The following is a 20,155-nucleotide window of genomic DNA, read 5'->3' as shown; positions in this document are numbered from 1 at the left end:
ATGAACATCTTTAATGAGCAATGCACTCAGGTGCACACGTTTCCAATGAGAGCCATGCACCAACACATTCAATGGACGTCACAGATCTCCACTTGTGAATCCTAAATATCCATGGAGTAAATTGTGCTTTACAAAGAAACCAAGTTGGCATGAAATTAGTGAAAGTTAAGTTGTGTATAAATTACACTCAGGGAAGCAGCAGAACTATTTTAGGTCTATAGTTTGCATTAATCTGTGTAAGTGAAGATGGCAGTAATCTTTGATTACAGTCTTCAGTGATAATTTAATACTGTGATGCTGTTTACGCCAGCAGAGTTCTTCTAAATTTTTTAGACAATGAAAGAGTAGCCGTTTGCTAAGAGTGTACAATCAATACATTTGTCTGTATAGCCGGTCTACACTAGCGACTGTTGTAGACAAAAGCAGACTGAATGCTGACTGAGAATAAGACTGAGTCCAGACCATGGGCATCATAAGTAATGAAATGGCTGCAGGAGAATGCAGCGAAAGCTCAACACCATCTCTTTCTCTGTCAGATCCACTGATGACAGTGATGACGATTGAGTCCTTAAGCGCAAAATCCCCATTGATTCATCATTTAATTATTGTTGCTTTATCTTCATTGCTTGCTTTGCGTCATCAAAGCAGTAACTGCTACTACAGCTACATTCCCATATTGTTAGGATCATACATGGAGGACATTTTTTCCCATTACCTGAAGTAGAAGAAGATGGCCAGAGAGATGAGCAGCGAGGCTATAGATAAAGCATGGCCCACAATGGCCATGTAAAACAGGATGTATGCTGACTGCAAAAAAGAAAAAAACACAAACAAGACAATGTGTAGCATTAATAGCAGGGAAATGTTTCCCTTAAGCAAAGGGAACAAGAAACCTTGTGTTTTGCAGCCTGTGTTTTACATTTGTAGTTTTTGCATCACTTCCATTTTGCATGTCTATGATAAATGATGTTACTGCTAGACCCAACTTTAGTGAAGAAAAAATGCAGCACCCACACAAGTAATCTGACTGCTTTTGTAATTATTCCTCATTTCCCACCCAACTGATGTCTAAACCAATTATTTTTTACTTATAAATGGATGTAAACATTATGGAAATATCTTTTAGAACCATGAAAGATAGCTTTTTAGGGGAACTTTAAAAGAGTGTGAGCACATTTTTTTTTCAAGGGTTGTAATGTAATGTACAATGGATGAAAAAAAAAAAAGTTTGACACTTTTATAATAATTGCTATAAATTAAACCTTAAGGAGCGAAACCAATCCATTACTGCAAAGATCATGTTTCTGTTGCAACAGATGTAGCAGCTGATCGCTGGTTCGGTTCTGATCGGCTGATGGACTTGTAGTCTTTCCCTTAGGGTTTGCCAGGACAGCTGTTCCAGCTGCCTGCTGCGACTTGATATAGCAAGAGGAAATTTCTGCAGAAGTTTTGTTTACAAGTTTCAGGTATTTACAATTGGCCAGTTTCCTTGTTCCAGATGGGGGAGCAGAGAAGGGCTATTAATGTTTTTGTTTTTTTTCATTTCCTTGGATATTTACAAGGTGAAATAATTTTTTTGGTAAGCTTGCATATAAACTGTTTACTTGTACTGTATATCAACATACTTTCCAAGAAACAGGTTGGATAGGGAGTTCCTAATGTCAGCATGACAAAATGAAAAAGTTGCAAACGGAAAGCCCAAAAAAAAAATGAGAAAAAAACCATCTTTGAAGGTGCCAAGTTATTGGTTTGATAAATATGAAGTTTAAGAAAAGTTGAGAGATGTAAAACCCAAGAGTGAAGAAAACAAAATGGCCGTATGAGAACCTGAACACTATGTGACCAAACGAAACCACAAGCCAGCGTCATTATCGTGTTACTATGTAGTGCAGAATGGATAATATTGATTCAACTTTTTAGATTATATTTACGTAAAGACATTTGAGCAATCTCTCTTAGACCCTGACTGTGTCTCTATTGTCCCCTTTGGCAAAACACCTGAACAAGCTGTTTATTGTCCTCAAGCTGCAGCTTGGCACATCAGCCTGGTGCCGTTGGTGATAAGTGTTAAAATTTGGTGATGATGGGACACTCCTCTGTCTGGACCAGTGTTTTTGTGTTTATTATGAAGTATTACCTGAGTCACAGGGGGGGTAGCGTGATGGTTTTGTTGTACCATAGACTATGCAAGGTCTATTGTCACTGCTGCATTAATAAGCTACTTTCCATGTGTAAATATGGAACTCTGATAATAATGGTGTCCGTTACAATATAACGCACAACTACGTCAGAGCTATATTTCCAGTTTCCACATTTTCTCCCATCTGCCCATACTGCAAATACGTTGGGAATCCCAAAAAATAATGCTGACCCATCCCGCTGTGGTCACCATCCCGCCGATTAATCATAGCAAACAACTTTTTTCTTTAATTGATTACCTTCAATTTGGCCTTAGTGTTTTCGTTGCAGAGTGTGTAGTTGGACCAAGTCCTGTTGGTATCCGGGTGGCGAAACCATTGACCATCCTCCCCACAGTACTTAGTGGCCTTTTCTGTAAGTAACAATTAAGTCATAAATATTTGTAATGCATCCTCCAACCATTTTCATCAAATTCATGCAGTTCATCGTTCATTTAATTTGGTTCCATTAGACTTGGTGAATAATTCATCCTCAAAGCAATTGATATTTTACTGTACAACTTCTTTAAAAACAGAGGATCAGAGGTGAATTTCTCACGAGTGGTTTTCAAAGTGCAGTAACTCTGGGGTCTCTGCTCACCTGTGGGGTCAAAGTCCACAAAATAATTGGGGCAGTTTTGAGACGTGTAGGTTCCTGCCGGGGTATCATCCCAGCACAGCCAGCCATCCCAGTTACGACTGCAGTACAACCCTAAAACACCAACAAAGTCAACCTTCACAGAGGAGAGGCACGATGACAGAATGATGAGATGAGCTTCAGTTAGATGTAATCACTACCTGATTTGTTATATGGTGAATCTCGATTCATTTTCTCAAAACATTTGTATTGGCTGTCAAGGATTTTCCTTCTCACAATTTCCTGCTCTTCTTGGTTAACCGTGGGGCTGGCCGTGGCCTCTTCGATGGGCTGAACCTCAGTGTCCCCTGAGAACTGGGCAGCTGCCTTCATTTTAGTGACACACACACACCCACATGCATACATAGTCAGGATGACGCAATAAGCCCAGAAGATATAGGATAAAAAGCATGCATTTATGAGAAATTTCTCCTTGAGTGCAAAATACAATAATAATGACAATTAGCAAATTATGCTTATTACTAGATATGTTTTGCAGTTTAGTAGGTGAAGCTACATACATGCTATTCATTTTGTAACAGTGGTAGTGGTCACATGCCTTCAACTAGAAGCAAAAGCCATCAGTGTTGCTAGGCTTAGTTACCAAGAACCTCCTTCGATGATTTATCTGATTAATAAATATTTTGTGAACATTATATAACCTTCAACTTCTCCTTGGTGTTGACAGCACAAAGTGTATAGTTAGTCCAGGTTTTGTTGCTCTCTGGATGGCGAAACCACTGCCCGTCTTCTCCACAGTACTTAGTTGCCTTCTCTAAAAAAAGGACAATTATTTGATAAATATGTACTGTAGTTAGTTTTTAATTTCTATAAATCTGTGTCCATAAATCTAAGTCACATTAAATTTGGTAAATAATTCATCCTCAATAATCCAATGTCTTAAATAACAATCAACAACAAAGATCAAAAGTGATTTCATCCTTAGAGCTGAACAAATCTCACTCTTGCTGCTCACCGTTGTGGTCCAAGTCGGAAAAATAATCCGGGCAGTTCTGGGAGGCGTAGGTTCCTGCTGGAGTGTCGCCCCAGCACAGCCAGCCGTCCCAGTAACGAGTGCAGTACACACCTGCGGCAGCATTAAAGCCATAAAAAGTATTGTTCAAAATTAAACTTGTCATCATGTAGATATAACATGGTTATATGGGGAAAGAAATGTTGTCAGAGTGACACTTTAAGGCTCGGTAGAGACAGAACCAGTACCTGAATTGTTCAACGGCGGATCTTGATTTATTTTCAGAAGGCATTTGAATTCATTCTCAAGCATTTTCACTTCCTGTGGAAAAACAAACCTAGGTTCTTTTGTATGTTAACACATTGTACAGACAAACTGAGGATTAACCAAGTATGACTCAATTCCTGATACACATTAATCAGCAAAACCCCCCACATTATATTGCACTAAACCCAACCAAGTGGATTTAGTTGCTGAAACCTAAGCAAGGCATATCCACAGTGGTGGCAGACCAGAACGTCATCACATGAATAATTTCTGACATGCTACTTTCAGTTTTGGCAGACGCGGACAATGTCTTCCTGCCCACAAATAGGTCATTTTGGATGGTAATCATGAAAAACATATTTGGTGGTTCGGGATTTAGGGCTTAATACATAGACATAAAAGGCAGTGTGGACAGACCAAACAAAAGTACACCCTCGTGCTACAACGAGGACATATTGATCCCTCACCAGCTTCCCACAACTGCTGTGTGGCAGAGCTGGGAGCACCACTGATCTCTACAGTTGTGAATTTTCCTGCATCGCAGGCGCCATTTTAGACTGAATTGGTTCTCATTAGTACCCTGAAACTACTTTGTACCTTTTATAGCAGATCAAAATCAACAGTATCTGACTGATGTCACGAGGACCGTTTGTGTGCCTGTTACAGTACGTCTGTGTAAAATGTACCTATTGTTACATTTTCTGATAACGTGACCCTAGCACATGTGCTTTTATTTAGAATTGCACAAACTAATTCACATACTATATTTGAATTTTTGTTTGTTTTTATATTTAATTGTGAGTGGGACCACATGTCCCATGCAATCCTCGTACAGAAACACCTAGTAATCCTGGTATAGATAGTTATTAGGAACCAGTATGTAGAAAGCAGTACAGTAAGTCGACAAGACATACTTTCTATTAAATCAACAAAGCTTTACCCTTTGTCTCGTCTCATGGGCGGTTGCACAGAGTGTATAGCTGGTCCAAATCCCATTGGTCTCTGGACGGTGAAACCATTGTCCGTCCCCTCCACAGTATTTAGTTACCTTTTCTGAAGAGAGTTATTATGTGATTAAGTCCCACCTCTTTTAATAGTGTCAGCAGTATTAGGATTAGATGTGAAATTATCATCAGAGGGTAAAAAGATATAAGGAAGAACTCTGAGGTGTCACTGCTCACCTGTGGGATCCAAGTCAACAAAGTAATTGGGGCAGTTTTGGGAGGCGTAAATTCCTGCTGGAGTATCATCCCAGCACAGCCAGCCGTCCCATTTACGACTGCAGTACAGACCTGCAGAAGCAACAAAAAGACAATCCACAAAGAAACATTTACAGGTCTTAGTTATACATTTGAATAATAACATAAAAACCCATGTATAAATCATGTTGATATAAAACAAATAAGACTTGTTGGCAGTGATTTCCAGTAGACAGTGTCAGTACCTGATTTATCATAAGGAGGGTCTTGTTCCATTTTCTCTAAACATTTCTTTTTGTTCTCGAAGATCATTTTTTGAACAAAACTGGCTTTTTCTGAGTTAACCTCTGTGGCCTCTGTAGTCAGCTCTCCAGCAGCATCCCTTACAAAATGGGGGATTTCCTTCAGAGAAGAAATGTTCATTGTAAAGTTAGTGTACAGAGAAACTGAGGCAAGCTTTGTATTCGAATCGCATTGTCAATGTCCAAATACCTCTAATTTGTCCTTTGAATCAGGCTGACAGGTGGAGACAGTCTCGACCCAGTTACCCAATTTGTCACAATGTTTGGTCACTTTTTCTGTAAAAGAATAAACCATGTATTGACTTAATAGCAAATGGACAACAGAATAATCCATACAAGAATATCCTGAAAGCTACTTAATACTGATGGGCACATTATTCCTTGTGTTTTGGGTTCATGTCCAGTAGAGAATCTCTGTATTCTTTGGCTCTGTCTTTTTGGTTCCTCTCTGTTTATCAGCAGTAGCACTCTGTGTTGGCATCATCCGAAACCCATAAATCTGACCCTGGATCTTTACAGAACATTACAGGACAACTGATTGATCTTACTTTTAGATTACATTTTTGGAGTAATTGTCTGGCAAATTAAAAAATTGTTGTGCTTAAAACCACATGTACTACAGATCCATGACTAGACTAAGAATGAGATCATATTCTTCCTGACAACAACAACCGTATTATGACTGCCTAGTCTTCTCTGACAGCTCATCTAGTGTTCAACAATCATTTCCAATTGTGCGTCTCCCCCAAAGCCTCAAATCAGCAGCATCAGTTTTCAAAAGAGGAGCCATAAGGGGACTCTTAATGTCAAAGGCATTTTGGGCAGATCCTTTATGAGCCGTCTCTTAAAAAAAGCACCTTCTCTGTTCTCCCATTCATATTCTCTCTCCTCATCCATCTCTCTGACTTTGGCTACCCCATCTTTTGCAAAATCCCTCTTTTCTTTGCTTCTTTCTTTTTCTTTATACACTGTTCACTCTTCTCTCTGTCCTCTCCCTTACCTCCCTTCTCAACTGGACATTATTGATTCTTGCAATCCTCATGGTGTAAACATTGCACATACTGTTGTAACCATTTATCACAATGTAAACATTTAGTGTACTAAAATCAATTTTCATACTCAATTTGATTGATAAAAGACAACATGCTAACATTTACTAATTAACACTAAATACAAATTACAGCTCCGCCTGATAAAAATATCTTCACTTGTGCAGGTATTTGTTTAAACCAAAGTACAGGATTGACTGATTGATGTCCTCTGTGGGAAGGTGAAAAGGGCACTACAGCAGAGAATCTGACTACCATTGTAATGACACATCTACTTGCTGCTCAACATAAATCACATTTACTTGGGATATGATGCATAACACACGATTACACAAAACTGTGTACATGAGACCCCTTACGTCAGGGAACTGACGAATAGTTTGATTTGTCTGAAAAGGCTTTGAGGGCATTGAAAGAATCTCAACTATCGCAGTAGTAGTGAGGATTTTGTTTAACCACCCCGTAAAAACTCATGGACACAAATCTAAACCAAAAATAAAAGTGGGGGGGGGTTGGGTTGTGGAGGGAGCTGTTGCAGAGGATGGTGTTATAACTGTCTGATTATAATGGCCAAGCTTTACATCTGCATGAATTCTATTGGACTATGCTAGTCAGCCACCATGCAAACAGTTGGGGAAAGATCCAATTCTTGTCAAGCATGAATTAATCAGTTAAAGCCATTCTGCTAATGCAAGCTTGGCCTCAGTGCCTGAATTACTTCGATGCTCTAAGCTTGTTGATGTGGACTATAGTGTGAGAAGTGCGAAAAAATTTTTACCAGTTGGGTCCAGGTCAGGATGATCTGGACAGTTTCGCGTTACAGATGTCCCAGCTGGTGTCTCACCCCAGCAAAACAAACCATCCCATAAACGTCCACAGAACTTACCTCGAGAGAGGGAAAAGCCAAACAAAAGCAGAAAGAGAAAAATAGTGTAATGACTGATCTGGATAATTACCAACATACAATTTCTGTGTCTTCGGTAAAGAAAGCGTATGTCAGGGGAACATAATTTCACCACAGCCTTGAAAAAATGATTATAACCCCAAAGCTTCTACTCTAAAAGCCCTTGAACCACTGCAGACAACACCACCATTATCTTTAATAACAACAACAACAACAACAGTATTCTCATCCCAATCTACCTCCTTACAACACTGTTATTGTGATGCTCTCCCAGATGTAATCGATTTGGGCTTAAGAAGCCTTAAAATGATTTGGGCTCCTCACCAGTTCTGTTGTGTTGGTGGTTTTTGTTGGACAGCTGAAGACATTGGTATTGACCCTGGCTCACCGCCTGACTCGGTCCGTCTGTCATGCTCTGTCCAGGGCTGAGTGATGTGTCTGGGATTGGTTGAGTCCCTGCTGCAGCCCTGTGCTATAGAGGCAACACAACATGAAAGGTAGGAGGAAGAAAACATGCCCGATACTAACTATAGAGTGTAGATATGAAGGTAGAGGTGTGTTTGTGCGTGCGTGCTTATTGGTTGCCGCTCTGTGCTACATTTCCTTGAATTTGAGAAATAAGATACTTGTAGGGGATGATAGTAAAATTTCACAGCTGTTATCATGCCTTGATTAAGATATGCAACCTAATATAGGATACACATTTAATTAGACGTATGAACCTGCAAAGTTTTTCAAGCATCTTTAAAGCTGATCTGATGAGGATTTCACAAAATCTAGTCACTTTCCATTCATGTGAGTCATTGAATTGCATTTGGGAGATCACAAAAGAAGATTATCAGCTGATTTTCTCAAAATTAATCTTATCTATTGTTTTTTTTTGGAGGTAGAAATGTTAAAGAGATTTTGATAATGCTGTTCACTGTTGTGATAAGGAGCCCATTTTGCTATGAAAATTATGCCTCTCAGAGTGCCAGGCTCATGCACTTGCATTTTCTGAATCATCTGAGGAATTTTCAGTACTGGGAGATTGTCTTCACATGCTTTATCAGAATTGATATTAAAAAAAACCTATTGTTGGTCTGTGTGGAAAGAAATGCTCATTAGACCAAAATATCCTTCTTACCTGTCTGATAAAGGCAAAAACCCTCAAAAGATAAAAGTGTGAGAATGCTGCTGTCCCATGTAGCAGTTTAGCAGCCGTACATATGATGTCACTCCAAACATTGAAGTAAATGACGTCATACATACGACCACCAGGCCACCACCAATATCAACAGATGAGCTGGATGAGGAAAAAAAAAAAAAAAAATCTTCTCTCATGCCTCTCCTCCCTTATAACAATTCATCAATCCTTCTGGATTACAGAAACATGAAGCAGAAATAGCATAAGATACATCAGACATACAACATTTGGGAATGGGCAACTATCCAGTACCTCACTTTAAAGGTCGATGCTGAACAGATAAGGAAATGGTAATCTTCCATTTCACACCAACAGTGAAGAATAGAGGACCAAATGTTGGGACAATAACTCACGAAAGATGCCTATTTTTCTGAAGTGAAAGTTTTAAAGCATCCTAAAGTTAACATTTTCCCAAGGACGGGTGCTGACATCCCTTTATCCAGTTGGTAACGATGAAATGGATGAATGAATGCTGCTTCTGAGCATTCGAACTGTGTTTAAAAATCCCAATTATTAAAGGACACTCATTAAGTTGATTATTGTAATTTGTAAAATACTAAAAAGCAGAGAGTCCATTAAAGGACATTTCAGAGTATGATAGTGATATGATTGTTAATTATAGCACCTTCATCAGGCAACTCTGTAAATTTTTAAATGACAGAACATAGTGCCAAAATCTGTCATCATGACACAATTTGTCTAAGATATCACATTTATGCTAAAAGGTTTGACCAATGATTGCACCACCCAAATTAAGTAAAGTCATGCAATTTCTCAAACACTGGAGCACCCTGTGAACATGACTCAACCCTCTGAGCTGGGCTAAAATAAAATCATTGTCGCGATCTGCCCGTGTCAATAACTTTTTTCTCTTTAATTAACTTCCTGTCTTTGTTCTGTTTCCTGCCCTTGATTGTCTCCCCTCCCTTTCAGAAAAAATATAGTCTCTGTGTTTTTGTAAGTTCATTTGTTCATTTCCCCAGTTTTGTACTCCTTGTGTTTCAGTTATGCTCACTATCATTATCTTGTGTTCGTGCTTGTTTTTTACCTTATGGAGTTTCAGTTTGCCTGCCTACTGCCAAATTAAGATTGTAAACCATTTTTTAATTAAATTTACTTACTATTACTATTCTCTACATGCCTTGCCCGTTTACCTGCATTTGCGTCCTGCTTTTCCAACCTTTGTCAGTCATTGCTGCTACAAATTAAGATTTTGTATTTTGAGGGCACAAACCACCAATGCCCACTCCAAACACCCAAATAATACATTTAGGATATTCAAACACACATGCATGTATCACAATATATGTGAGGGAATTAGGCGTATTAAAGTAGGAATGTGTAGACCAAGTATTTCGTTGCCCACGTACACAAGTATGTCACATTATTTATCACATGTTCTCTCTTTCAGGTCATCCAAGTTTGTAATGAACAAGCTGAACTAATTATAAACTATAATTACTTTTAAAGTCTGAGTGAATATTAATCATGATATTTTTGCTGATAAAAGACAACCACTAGACCACAACACATTACTTGCCTACAGCAGCTAATGAAAATTGAATTCTGTGCCCCAACAACTACCTACAGCCTTCACAATGGACAAAATGAGACATGGGACCTTTTGAAAGGGTTTACCTTGCAGCATTCCTTGAATTAAAGAATGAGAGCTTACCACCAGGAGAAACCACAGGGTCCATAGGGAGCCTACAAACTTCATATCTTCCTCTCACAGGCAAATCTATGGAGAGGAAGAGGAGGACGACAAGTTAAAACTGTCAGAAAACAAGTTGTCTGCTGCGAAGGTGACTGACTGAACAAACACAGTGAGGTTGTATCAAATCAGGATTATGGCCTCAGGAGAAGGCGACAACGGCAATCATTAATCTGAAATGCAAAACACTGCAGCAAAAGTGCTGCAGTTTGTGACATTTCACATTGTATGTGTGGGCATGTGTAAGAGAGATACAGTGCACCTAGACCGATAAGTGAAACAACAGCATGAAAGAGTAGCGTTGTATTGTTTGTGGAAAAGGATGAAGGAGGAAAAAAAAAACTGAGACACAGTCAGGCATAAATAGTTGATGGTTATTAATCATCTTGTGCTGAGCCTCCACTCCTACAGGACGGCAGCAGCAGATCTGCCAGTTTAGTAAGCGAATCCATGTGAGATTAGAATTCACTCCAGGTCTCTTTGCTTTGGCGTGCTGAGTCCCTGTTGGAATCCCATCACTCCGCAGCTTGAACAGCAAGGACGACCCACTGGTTTTTTTTTCCACACACCCCAGCGGCCCAGTGGGCCGGTTGTTGAGCAGACAGACAGACATATAAGCAAGTCCTAGAAGTCAGCTACTGCTGATAAACACAGGTTTCGCAGGATTTATAGTATTAGTTTTGGCTTTTTGGAGCCCAACTATGGAAGGCTCCTTAGCATTAGTATGACAAATAAACAGACACATTTGCCAAAAATTTGATAGAAGTGCTGATCCCTGTCCAGCGATCCATCGATATTCCCCCAAATGTCTTATTTCTCTACCAAGGTTTTTCTGAATCACAAAACTAACTGTGAATACAGTAATTGAAAGTAGACATGGGGATTATTATTTTCGTCAATAGTGGTCCAAGATAAATTCTGTTCTGGATCCAGACTCCAAATCTTAACAGACCGGAAATAATATGTGACTATTGTAATTAACTTTTTAAATCAATTTCTCAGCCGGGAATGTCAAAATGTCCCTAGTTCCAGCTCTTACATTGTGTCAGTCTGTTGCTGTCCTTTTGTATTATGTGAGAGTGAATATATTAGGATTTTGGAGATAATTCCTTTTTGAGACAAAAACCTGGAAATTAGTTTGATGGGAATTTTCCACAATTATCTGTTATACAAAATAATTAATTGATTTAATGAAAAATCAAGTATGTATTTGTTATTTATGTATCAATTTAAACTTTCTGTTGACTGATGCGTTTAGCTCTAAATAAAAAAACCTTTAAAATGTTTGTGTCTATTACCCCACCCCGGTCAGAATGCAAATCTCAACCCAATCACTGTTTCTCGACTCCTGAACTCTGCTCAAATTCCCAGTATAATAAAAGGCTCTACATTGTACCCATGTGGATCCAGCATGATTACAGTTGACAATATAGTGACAAACCGCTCCATAACTTTTTCTTTAAAAAGAAATAGAGAAAGAATACAAAGAAGCTCAAAAATCTCAATTTCAAGGACAAAGGCATCACAAAAGAAGACAACAGAGGGTGGAAGAGTATGGATCCCAAAATGTTCCCTAGGAGGAGAAGATCTATAAAAACCATCATCATGCTGAAGCAGAGGATTCACACCATTCGATTATCAGCAAATCACCTCTGGGTGTGCATGAGCATGTGAATTTTGTCCCAAAAAAAGAGAGATTGAAACTGAAACTGAGTGGTTTTGAAGCTGCTTTCAGACATGCACTGAAGTCTAGACACTTTCCCTGAAATTCTCCGGAGGGGCTGTATGTGAGAATGCAAATGCTGCGCCAGACATTTTCTGTAACTTTTCCTGCCAGCCCCCCAGTGTTTGACTTCGACAATCTCCAGCTTCGTTCATCATAAATGAACGGTGAATGCCGGAAAATGTCCGGATTTAACTTTCCCAGTTATTTTACTGTCTGAAAACAGGAAGACCAAAGGCACATACCTCACCAAAAAGAAGGGAGAGGAACAGCTAATCGGACACCAACTTGTCCTCTAACGGTGGTGAGTAGTTTTAGAATCCCTGATTTTTTTTGGCGTAAACACATAAGCGACAGCTAACGAACAGTGAGGATATATTCGCTGATTTTTACAAGACAAGTATTGCTTTAGAATCGCTTACCTTCTTATTTAAGGATGAAGGATTTGTTGAACAGGTAGTTTCATAACAATCTAAAGGAACTATGGAAATGTGATGGAGGTGGGTAGCAGCTGAGATATCTACTTAAACACCAGTAATCCCTGGAACATTTTAACACTATTAAACACTCTCAATGCATGAATAATACATTTTCCAACAGTACATTTCACATCTTAATATCTCTGCTGCACATTTGACAGTTTTAGTCAAACTCAAGCCTCTCAGGTCTATTTATGTTTCAGCAGATGGAGGTGGGGGTTCGTTCTGCAACTATGCCTTTCTGCATAACCCATTAGCTCTGCATACGTCTCTAAACATAGGCACCAGAGCATTCTTTGGGCCATCAGGTCCACTGTGATATGAGCTCTGAAGGCGTGAAGCATGTGTTGTACATTAAAGAGACAAGACCCCCAATGGTGACGACAATGGAAAGCACTCAAACAGTATTTGAGTGTATAGTACAAACTTTATAGCTTTTTTAGCAGATGCACTCCAGGAATGCTGTGAAGCATTAAAGCCACTGCAGATCACATGACAAGTCAATCACTTAGAACGGGGAATTATTCACTTTTACAACATCAATTACAACTTAGCTTCTAACTTTGAAATTAAAACTAAAACGTAGTAACTGTCAGTAAGAGCAGAGACTGTAGTTTAAATGTATCTTCTCTCTTTGAATAAGATATATCCATTGTCTGTTTTCATTATCGCTATTCTCTTAAATTGCTTATCCCAGTAATTACATAAAATTAATTTGTACTTTTGTTAACGTAAAAGACTCAATGTTTGGAGGATATTATGTATTTTTAGAACTGTACTTGTACTTTTTCATATAGTCTTTGGCTTCATTTTGTTTCTATAGACACTGAATTTAAGTGTCCTTACTCCCCAACTTCCTCCGGTCTCCTTTTCCCCTCGTTCCCCTGATTTACCCCTTGTCTCTCCTTCTTCTTCTTTTTCCCTGTTTTGAGAAATTTGTTGGACAGCAGAAGGCTTTCATTTTTCGGTGAGTAGTCACAGGCACAGTGACAACACAGAGTTTGTTCTGACATCAAATTAGTGATGGAGGATGCAGAATATAGATCTCCGTCTCACCATTTCAGACCCCTTCACTCAGTCTGAAGTGAGCAGCCATATGGACGTGATTTGGCGTCCAATTCCCGGGCTGCGACAAATGAGACGGATTAGAATAAAAGATCAAGTGAATCATTTTGACAAATGGACAGATTGTGGACGTTACCCACAAGGCTATCATACTGGTCTCATCTAAAGAGTCTAAATATTCGTGCTGATCTACAAGCTTTAAGGAATCTCTTTATTGCTAGTGAGGTTTAACAGCTCTGCAACAACACATCTATCAAAACACGTTCCATTAAGTAATATTTCATACACCACATTCATGGCCTACTGACTGTGCTATCAGAGAGAAGAACAGACATTGGTGAGAGCAATGCCTGTTGAATGCATATTTGTGATAGTGTGCAGATAAATAAATTAAAAACTGTTGCATACTAAATTATTGTTTATTTTTGCACGTTTGGAAAACTTAAAAAAGACAAATACATGGGTAGAATATATATTTTAAAAATCATTGATTATTGCGTTTGTCTCCTCTATATTTGCCATTCTATCAATTTAAACTTTTCAAAGATAATTAATATAGTTTTGCACCAGACAAAACAAGGCACGTAATCACAAATGATATAAAAAGCACCCCTGCTTGCAACATTGCCCACAATGTCTTACAACAACCAGATTCATTAAAAGGAAAGCCACCACATTATATTATGTCAGGTTGCCAACCAATTAAATCACATTCGTATTCATATTCCTAAAGAAATTTGTAATAATAATAATCATATTAATAATCATAATACATTTGCTGTTGTACTGTGACGATCATGTGAGTTTGACAAAAAATATATTTTCCCTGTAATGGATAATCACCAGCAGACGGATCAGACTCTGCTCTGCGTCTCTTTTCAGCACATCTCAATGTGAAGATATTTCTGTCTGAGTCAACCTCGTGTTGAGGTGAAATAGGTAAATGATGAAAGCTCTGCAGCTTGACTTATTCATGATTTTTGGCTTTATCATCTACCTAAAAATAAATGTACCAAAATGACAGTCTCTCCTATTAAGGTAAAAAGAACAAGCTTGCGTAGTTTCCTCACCCTGCATTAACCTCCCTCTCTTCGCCCACTTTTCTCTGAATCTTCTCTGGCGTCTATTCTCCTTTCACTTCCGTATATCTTTTGCTGCTTTAATCTATTTCCTTTCTCCCCTCATTTCGCTATCTACCCCCCTCTCATCTTCACTCTGACTCCCGTGCTCCTAGCTCCCCCCTCCCCCTCCAGTCGCCCCTTTCTCCCCATTTCAACTCACATTTCCTCTCTAACTCTCCCGGCGGATCCAACAGATACATCAGCAACCACATCCTTTAAACATTGAGCAGGTTCTCGTTGTTGGTGACACATCGTATTTGCGACTAATCTGTCTTTGCTCCACAGAATACACTCACATAGAAATGTCCTTGCCCCTGTTCTGCTCTTTATGATGGAAGCATCAGACAAGACACAGAGCTGGTAACATACCTAAATTACTTTCTTGCTTAAATTAAATTGGATGGAAAATAAATGCAGCAACATCATACTGTATATAGATGTTTACTGTTACAGTGTCCTTCTTCTGAGAGTTAACTTTGTGCGCTAAAAAGTGCCCTTCAAAAATGACCACAATGGAACCAAGAAATGTTGTTGTTAACAATCCCTCATTCTAATTCTAGTGCATTTTATAGATGCAAAACTATTACTCCACAGCTGACAAATCCATGATCATCGTGTATAATAGAAATTAAAACAATATAACAACATTTTATAAAATAAAAAAATGTTAAACAACACCTGGCATTAAGTTAAATAAAAAAGGGAAAGGGAGCTTCATCTAATTTTAGAATTAAAGTATTACGATGACTTATTCAGAAGGTGGCTCTGAAATAGGATAGCCTCATCTGACTGTTAAGATCTATTGGAGCTAGAAAATGTGAACTTGAGAGGATCCAGCCCCAGACTGAGCACAGTTTGTGTTGGCTGTTTGTAGCAGTTAGTATGAGGAGTGTGATAATGATATTTTATTTGTGTTGAGATCTGTGGTTTCATGGCATTTTAGTAATTGTTTATACTTGGATTTGCGAGAAGATTTTATCAAAGATGGGTCTCAGCTGATTACATTTTGGGAGGGATCCTGATCCGGATCTTGATCCAAGAATCTTCACCTTACGATGGGGATTGCTCAGCCTTGGCGTAGGTCTGCACTCCCTGAGTGCTCTTGTTTGTGGTTGGTTGTTTGTTTCGTCGGCAGGATTACACAAAAACTACCCAACGGATTTCCAGTAAATCTTGGCGGAAGGATGGGACGAGGGCCAATAAAGAACCCATTAAATTTTGGAACGGCTCTGGACATAATAGTGTGTGCAATTTGGTGCAGCTTTTTTAGGGGACAACTTGGCATTGGCTCTACTGAGTTCCATTCTAGTTTTGTTACTTTAGTACAAATCTACAGTATAATGGCAAGACATCAAGTGTTGGCTTTTTATCAAGTGCTCAGGTGCAATGTCAGCAATGTCCCAAACCAGGAACAAAACAACGACAGTAAGAGCCCACCAATCCTTACCGTTGACTAATGCTTTTCATATACAGTGAAAAAAATTGGATATTCCTGTAATATTTGTTGATTTTCTTTGTAAAACAAACCAAAGGCAGCCGAATAACTACTCCTTATCTCCAAAACTCATCTCTTAAGAGAGCACTTCCCCTCCGAACACCTCCAATAGTCTAACATGCCTAACTAGCACTTTCAGTGCACTACATTACTCGATGGCCTACACTGTGCGTTACTGAACAGATATAGCACTTGGTACCTACTCAAACATGTCTGCCAAGTTGGTAGTGTAATGTAATGTAATGTACTCCCAAATGCAGAGTTAGTGGTTTATTGGTCAAAAGTCCTTTGGCTGATTGTTTTGTCTACGAGAATGATTCTCATAAAATATTATACAAATACAAATATTGAAATGAAGTCCCTGCGAGAGCAAGATATGCTCGAGGCCTGTTTTTTTCTGTCTAGCATCCCAAACAAAAGAAATGTGCGGATATTTTCCAGAGGAAGACCAAACTGAATATGACAGGCAGAACACATCTCTGTGTTGAGTTGACAAATTAAGATGCAGCTGAACACACAAAGCCTTCTGGATTGATTGGACAGTTATCTCCTGTAGCAAAATGTGATTCATCTTCAGGAGGTCAGTGTATTTAGTTGCAGACAGTGTCCTCCTCGTTACATGCTGTGCATATTTAAGCCTTTTCATTCTCGATTTTTTGCCTAATGATTACCATCCAGTGACTGCACAAAACTGAATTTTATGCAAAGTTTGCACCGGTGGTCACCAGTTCCTTCACCCCTTAATATAGGCTATGTTGTCAGCCCTTCGACATTCATTAAATCCTAACAACTCACCCTGAAGGAGATATAATGTCTTTCAGCGTTTGAGCTCAAGCACTTTTCTCAAATCTTGCCGGTTTTGCACCAACAGAGTTGCAGGATTACGGTTAGGGGCAATGAAGCAAGAGAGCGTTGTGTGCTTTGAGTGTTCCAGCTGTTCAAAAGAAGCCTGCTGAAATAAGAGGAGTCTCCCTGCTTCCATGTAAACAACTGATTTTATCTGGTCTCTAACTCCATGACATCCCACAGTCTTCCGCTCCTCGACGAGAATGAAATTGAAGGGATTAAAAAGGGAAACTTGGCACAGAAAGGCTCAGGCTGGGGGTCATCACATCATAGTCTAGACATCATCCAGATATATTAACTTAATCCAGTTGACTATGTTGCTGCTCTACATGTACACAGTCTCCTGTTCCCCTTTTTTCTTGTATGAACTCTTTTCAACTACAAGAAACATACAGCTTGTGTAAATTGGAGTTGTTTGGTGTTTGCCAGGCAGACTGATAGGAGACTTCGTACACTTCCCTTCTCTCCACTTATGACTACATGGAACATGGAGAACTGAGAGCCACTCTTCAACTCCAACAGCTAATAGCTAAGCTGTGGGTACGTGTGCCCATGCATCCTGAGGATGGCTGCTATTTTTTTTTTCCTCATTCGCTGTGAGGTAACATCCCAAGGTGAACATGTTTTTTCCATTTCTGTTACATCCCTAAAGTTTTGGCAATCTGTCCGGGACATGTCTGGGAAAAACTGGGTTATGTACTGTGTTTTACCTGTCATAAATATTCATGTCTGAAGCACAACAACGTGTTTACATGCAGACCCTCTCAAAGAAAATAAACATCAGAAGGTAGGGGCAGAGCAGCAACCCTGAATCTAGGAGGGATTTGCAGCTTGCTTTAATCAACTCGTCTGGCGAGGAATGCTACAGTTACGTTGAGCTGTTAAAACAGGGAAGTCTGTGCTAAACCCGCAAAAGCTAACTCTTCGGCCACTTCTTGGAGCAGCGAGTGAAGCTGTAAACACTACATTGACAAACAGTTTTATCAGCCGTTAGGGTTTAGCGGGTATGTAGCAACATTATCATTCATTTGGAGTAATGTTTCTGGTCACCTGGTGTATTTAATTGACTATCTGATTCTTCAGCTTCTAAACGCTCCCAAAATGTTCACCAGCTTGTAACTTACACTGTCTGTTTGCCATTTGGTTTGCACAGCGTTTCCCTTTTCACTGAATACAGCTGCCCACTGCAGGCAGGTATAAGAGTGAACCAACATGTAAAATCACTGGCCTAAAAACCAAATCAATGAGATGGAAGATGCTAAAAAGCACTGTACAACTGAGAGGAGCCACAGAGTCAGGCCTTGTTCTCCACTGCCAACACAAAAATATTGATTATAGCTGCTCTAAATTGAGTTATAATAAGAACTGAATTCAGGAAAAAGAACCATACACAGAAGTGAACGTCTTCCAGCATTCAATTACATGCTCCATATATATCCTGGCAGGGCCTGCACCCATTATGCTCTGCTTTTTGCGAGCGTCTTCCATTCCTTGTTCCCACTCCTCCTCCTTCGTCTCGCTCTTTTTCTGCCTCTGTCTGTGTGTCAAGGTTACAGCCATGGTGGTCTTTGCATTAATCTGCAGAGGGACCACCGGGACTCCAGAGTATTCCCCATTGGACTCACAGTTTATAGCCGAACCAACCAACTGCCCACTCCACCTCAGTGTCTGACTAGCTTTAGCCCATTTATACAATCCTTTTCCGTTTTGTTTTTTTAATATGGTGGTGGGGCTTATCTCATGAAAAAAAAATTATAAATACATATAAAAAAAACATTGCTGTGGAGCCAAACACAGTCACACACATTTTGTATGATTCATGACATTTGGATACAGATATGATTGCAGTTTCTATTTAATTTTGAGTATGAAACTTAAAGGGGCACCGCACAGTTACCCTGATGATGTCATCAGACTTATCTTGGTTGGAGTTTTGACACTTTTTGACAATTTTTTCAGGGGAGCCTGAGTTAAAAACTGAAGGTCCATGATTTAATATAAATAAATATATATATATATATATATATATATATATATATATATTAAAAGCCATTTACAGAAGGACAGAAGGATAACCAAGACTATCAAGTTGTAATATGTGAAGTGTAAGGTGCAGCTTTAAAACTAAAACTTGGGATATTTCCAATCACACCATTTTTATTTACCTTTAAAATATGACAATGTGGTGCCATACAACAGAAATCCACAACAAAATTAAAAATTAAAACATCCTTGAAAAAGTAAGACCTAGTCTGTATTTATTCTACGTCTGCTGTTGACACAATTTCAACCAAAATCTAAAGTTGAGGGTTTCACTAACTATGTCTGATACACTGATTATTGCAGGCTTATTACATTGCACCGACATTGGTGATTCCACCACTTAAAAGAGACTAATTATGTCAGAGTCATAAATACTTAATTCTAATTAATTCTAACGCTACAGCAAAACTGCAATGTAATCACCAGCAAATCTGCCATCCCGCAGAACAATAATAATCAGATGTTGAACAATGTCAGCCATGCAACCATCCTGGCGAACAAAAGAAGGACACTGGTGCGATTACTGCTTTCAAAGCTTCAGCTGATTTACATACAATCGATTAAATCAAACTAATATCACCGCATCCCAAGGGTCGCTGCTGAGATGCTGTTTGGTTAGAGACACAGTTTCATGTCAGTATTATGATGTGCATTGTGGAACCGAAAGAAACAGGTTAAGAAACGTTACAATCATTGAAGCCTTAGTTTTGTTTTTGTGTCGTCATTAGACAATGCACAATCTTGAGGACAGCTGGTCCTTTCATTACTATGTAAATCTGCATAAACAAGGTTTCTTTTTCTTGATACTCGCCATATGGATATCTGAGATGGTCAGAACGTACAACCAATACTAACAAGACTAACTCCACCATAAAACTGCATATTTAAAACACATTAATATACACGTCACGCTACATAGTTTATGAAGCTCATTTAAAACAGAATGCAATTGTTTTTCAGACCGTCACTTAACAT

The 20,155-nt window shown here is 39.0% G+C and overlaps 1 protein-coding gene and 1 long non-coding RNA gene across 4 annotated transcripts in view; one reads left to right on the top strand and one right to left on the bottom strand.

The window, feature by feature from the left end:
- calcr (calcitonin receptor) overlaps positions 1 to 20,155 on the bottom strand; it is a 50,387-nt gene that overhangs the window by 12,237 nt on the left and 17,995 nt on the right. For both annotated transcript variants that reach the window (XM_047330275.1, XM_035620310.2), the window contains exons 2-15: positions 10,370 to 10,435; positions 7,833 to 7,980; positions 7,383 to 7,490; positions 5,746 to 5,831; positions 5,499 to 5,655; positions 5,236 to 5,346; positions 4,995 to 5,107; positions 4,036 to 4,108; positions 3,791 to 3,901; positions 3,477 to 3,589; positions 2,976 to 3,141; positions 2,779 to 2,889; positions 2,439 to 2,551; positions 716 to 807 (exon numbers count right to left, since the gene is read on the bottom strand). In XM_047330275.1, the coding sequence (XP_047186231.1) occupies positions 716 to 807; positions 2,439 to 2,551; positions 2,779 to 2,889; positions 2,976 to 3,141; positions 3,477 to 3,589; positions 3,791 to 3,901; positions 4,036 to 4,108; positions 4,995 to 5,107; positions 5,236 to 5,346; positions 5,499 to 5,655; positions 5,746 to 5,831; positions 7,383 to 7,490; positions 7,833 to 7,980; positions 10,370 to 10,414 (1,547 nt within the window). In that variant the 5' untranslated portion in view covers positions 10,415 to 10,435. The remainder of the gene's footprint in view (positions 1 to 715; positions 808 to 2,438; positions 2,552 to 2,778; positions 2,890 to 2,975; positions 3,142 to 3,476; positions 3,590 to 3,790; positions 3,902 to 4,035; positions 4,109 to 4,994; positions 5,108 to 5,235; positions 5,347 to 5,498; positions 5,656 to 5,745; positions 5,832 to 7,382; positions 7,491 to 7,832; positions 7,981 to 10,369; positions 10,436 to 20,155) is intronic.
- The window catches only part of LOC124849779, a 44,268-nt gene that overhangs the window by 20,416 nt on the left and 3,697 nt on the right, over positions 1 to 20,155 (top strand). Inside the window, exon 3 of one of the 2 annotated variants that reach the window (XR_007030336.1) lies at positions 7,867 to 7,984. The exons of the other annotated variant lie outside the window; for it this stretch is intronic. This is a non-coding gene — a long non-coding RNA (uncharacterized LOC124849779). Of the gene's footprint in view, positions 1 to 7,866; positions 7,985 to 20,155 lie in introns of those variants that run through there. 2 annotated transcript variants of the gene reach the window in all.

This window comes from Scophthalmus maximus, chromosome 22, assembly GCF_022379125.1.
Source record: "Scophthalmus maximus strain ysfricsl-2021 chromosome 22, ASM2237912v1, whole genome shotgun sequence".
Classification (NCBI taxonomy): Eukaryota; Metazoa; Chordata; class Actinopteri; order Pleuronectiformes; family Scophthalmidae; genus Scophthalmus; species Scophthalmus maximus.
This window is presented reverse-complemented; position numbering and strand designations above follow the sequence as displayed.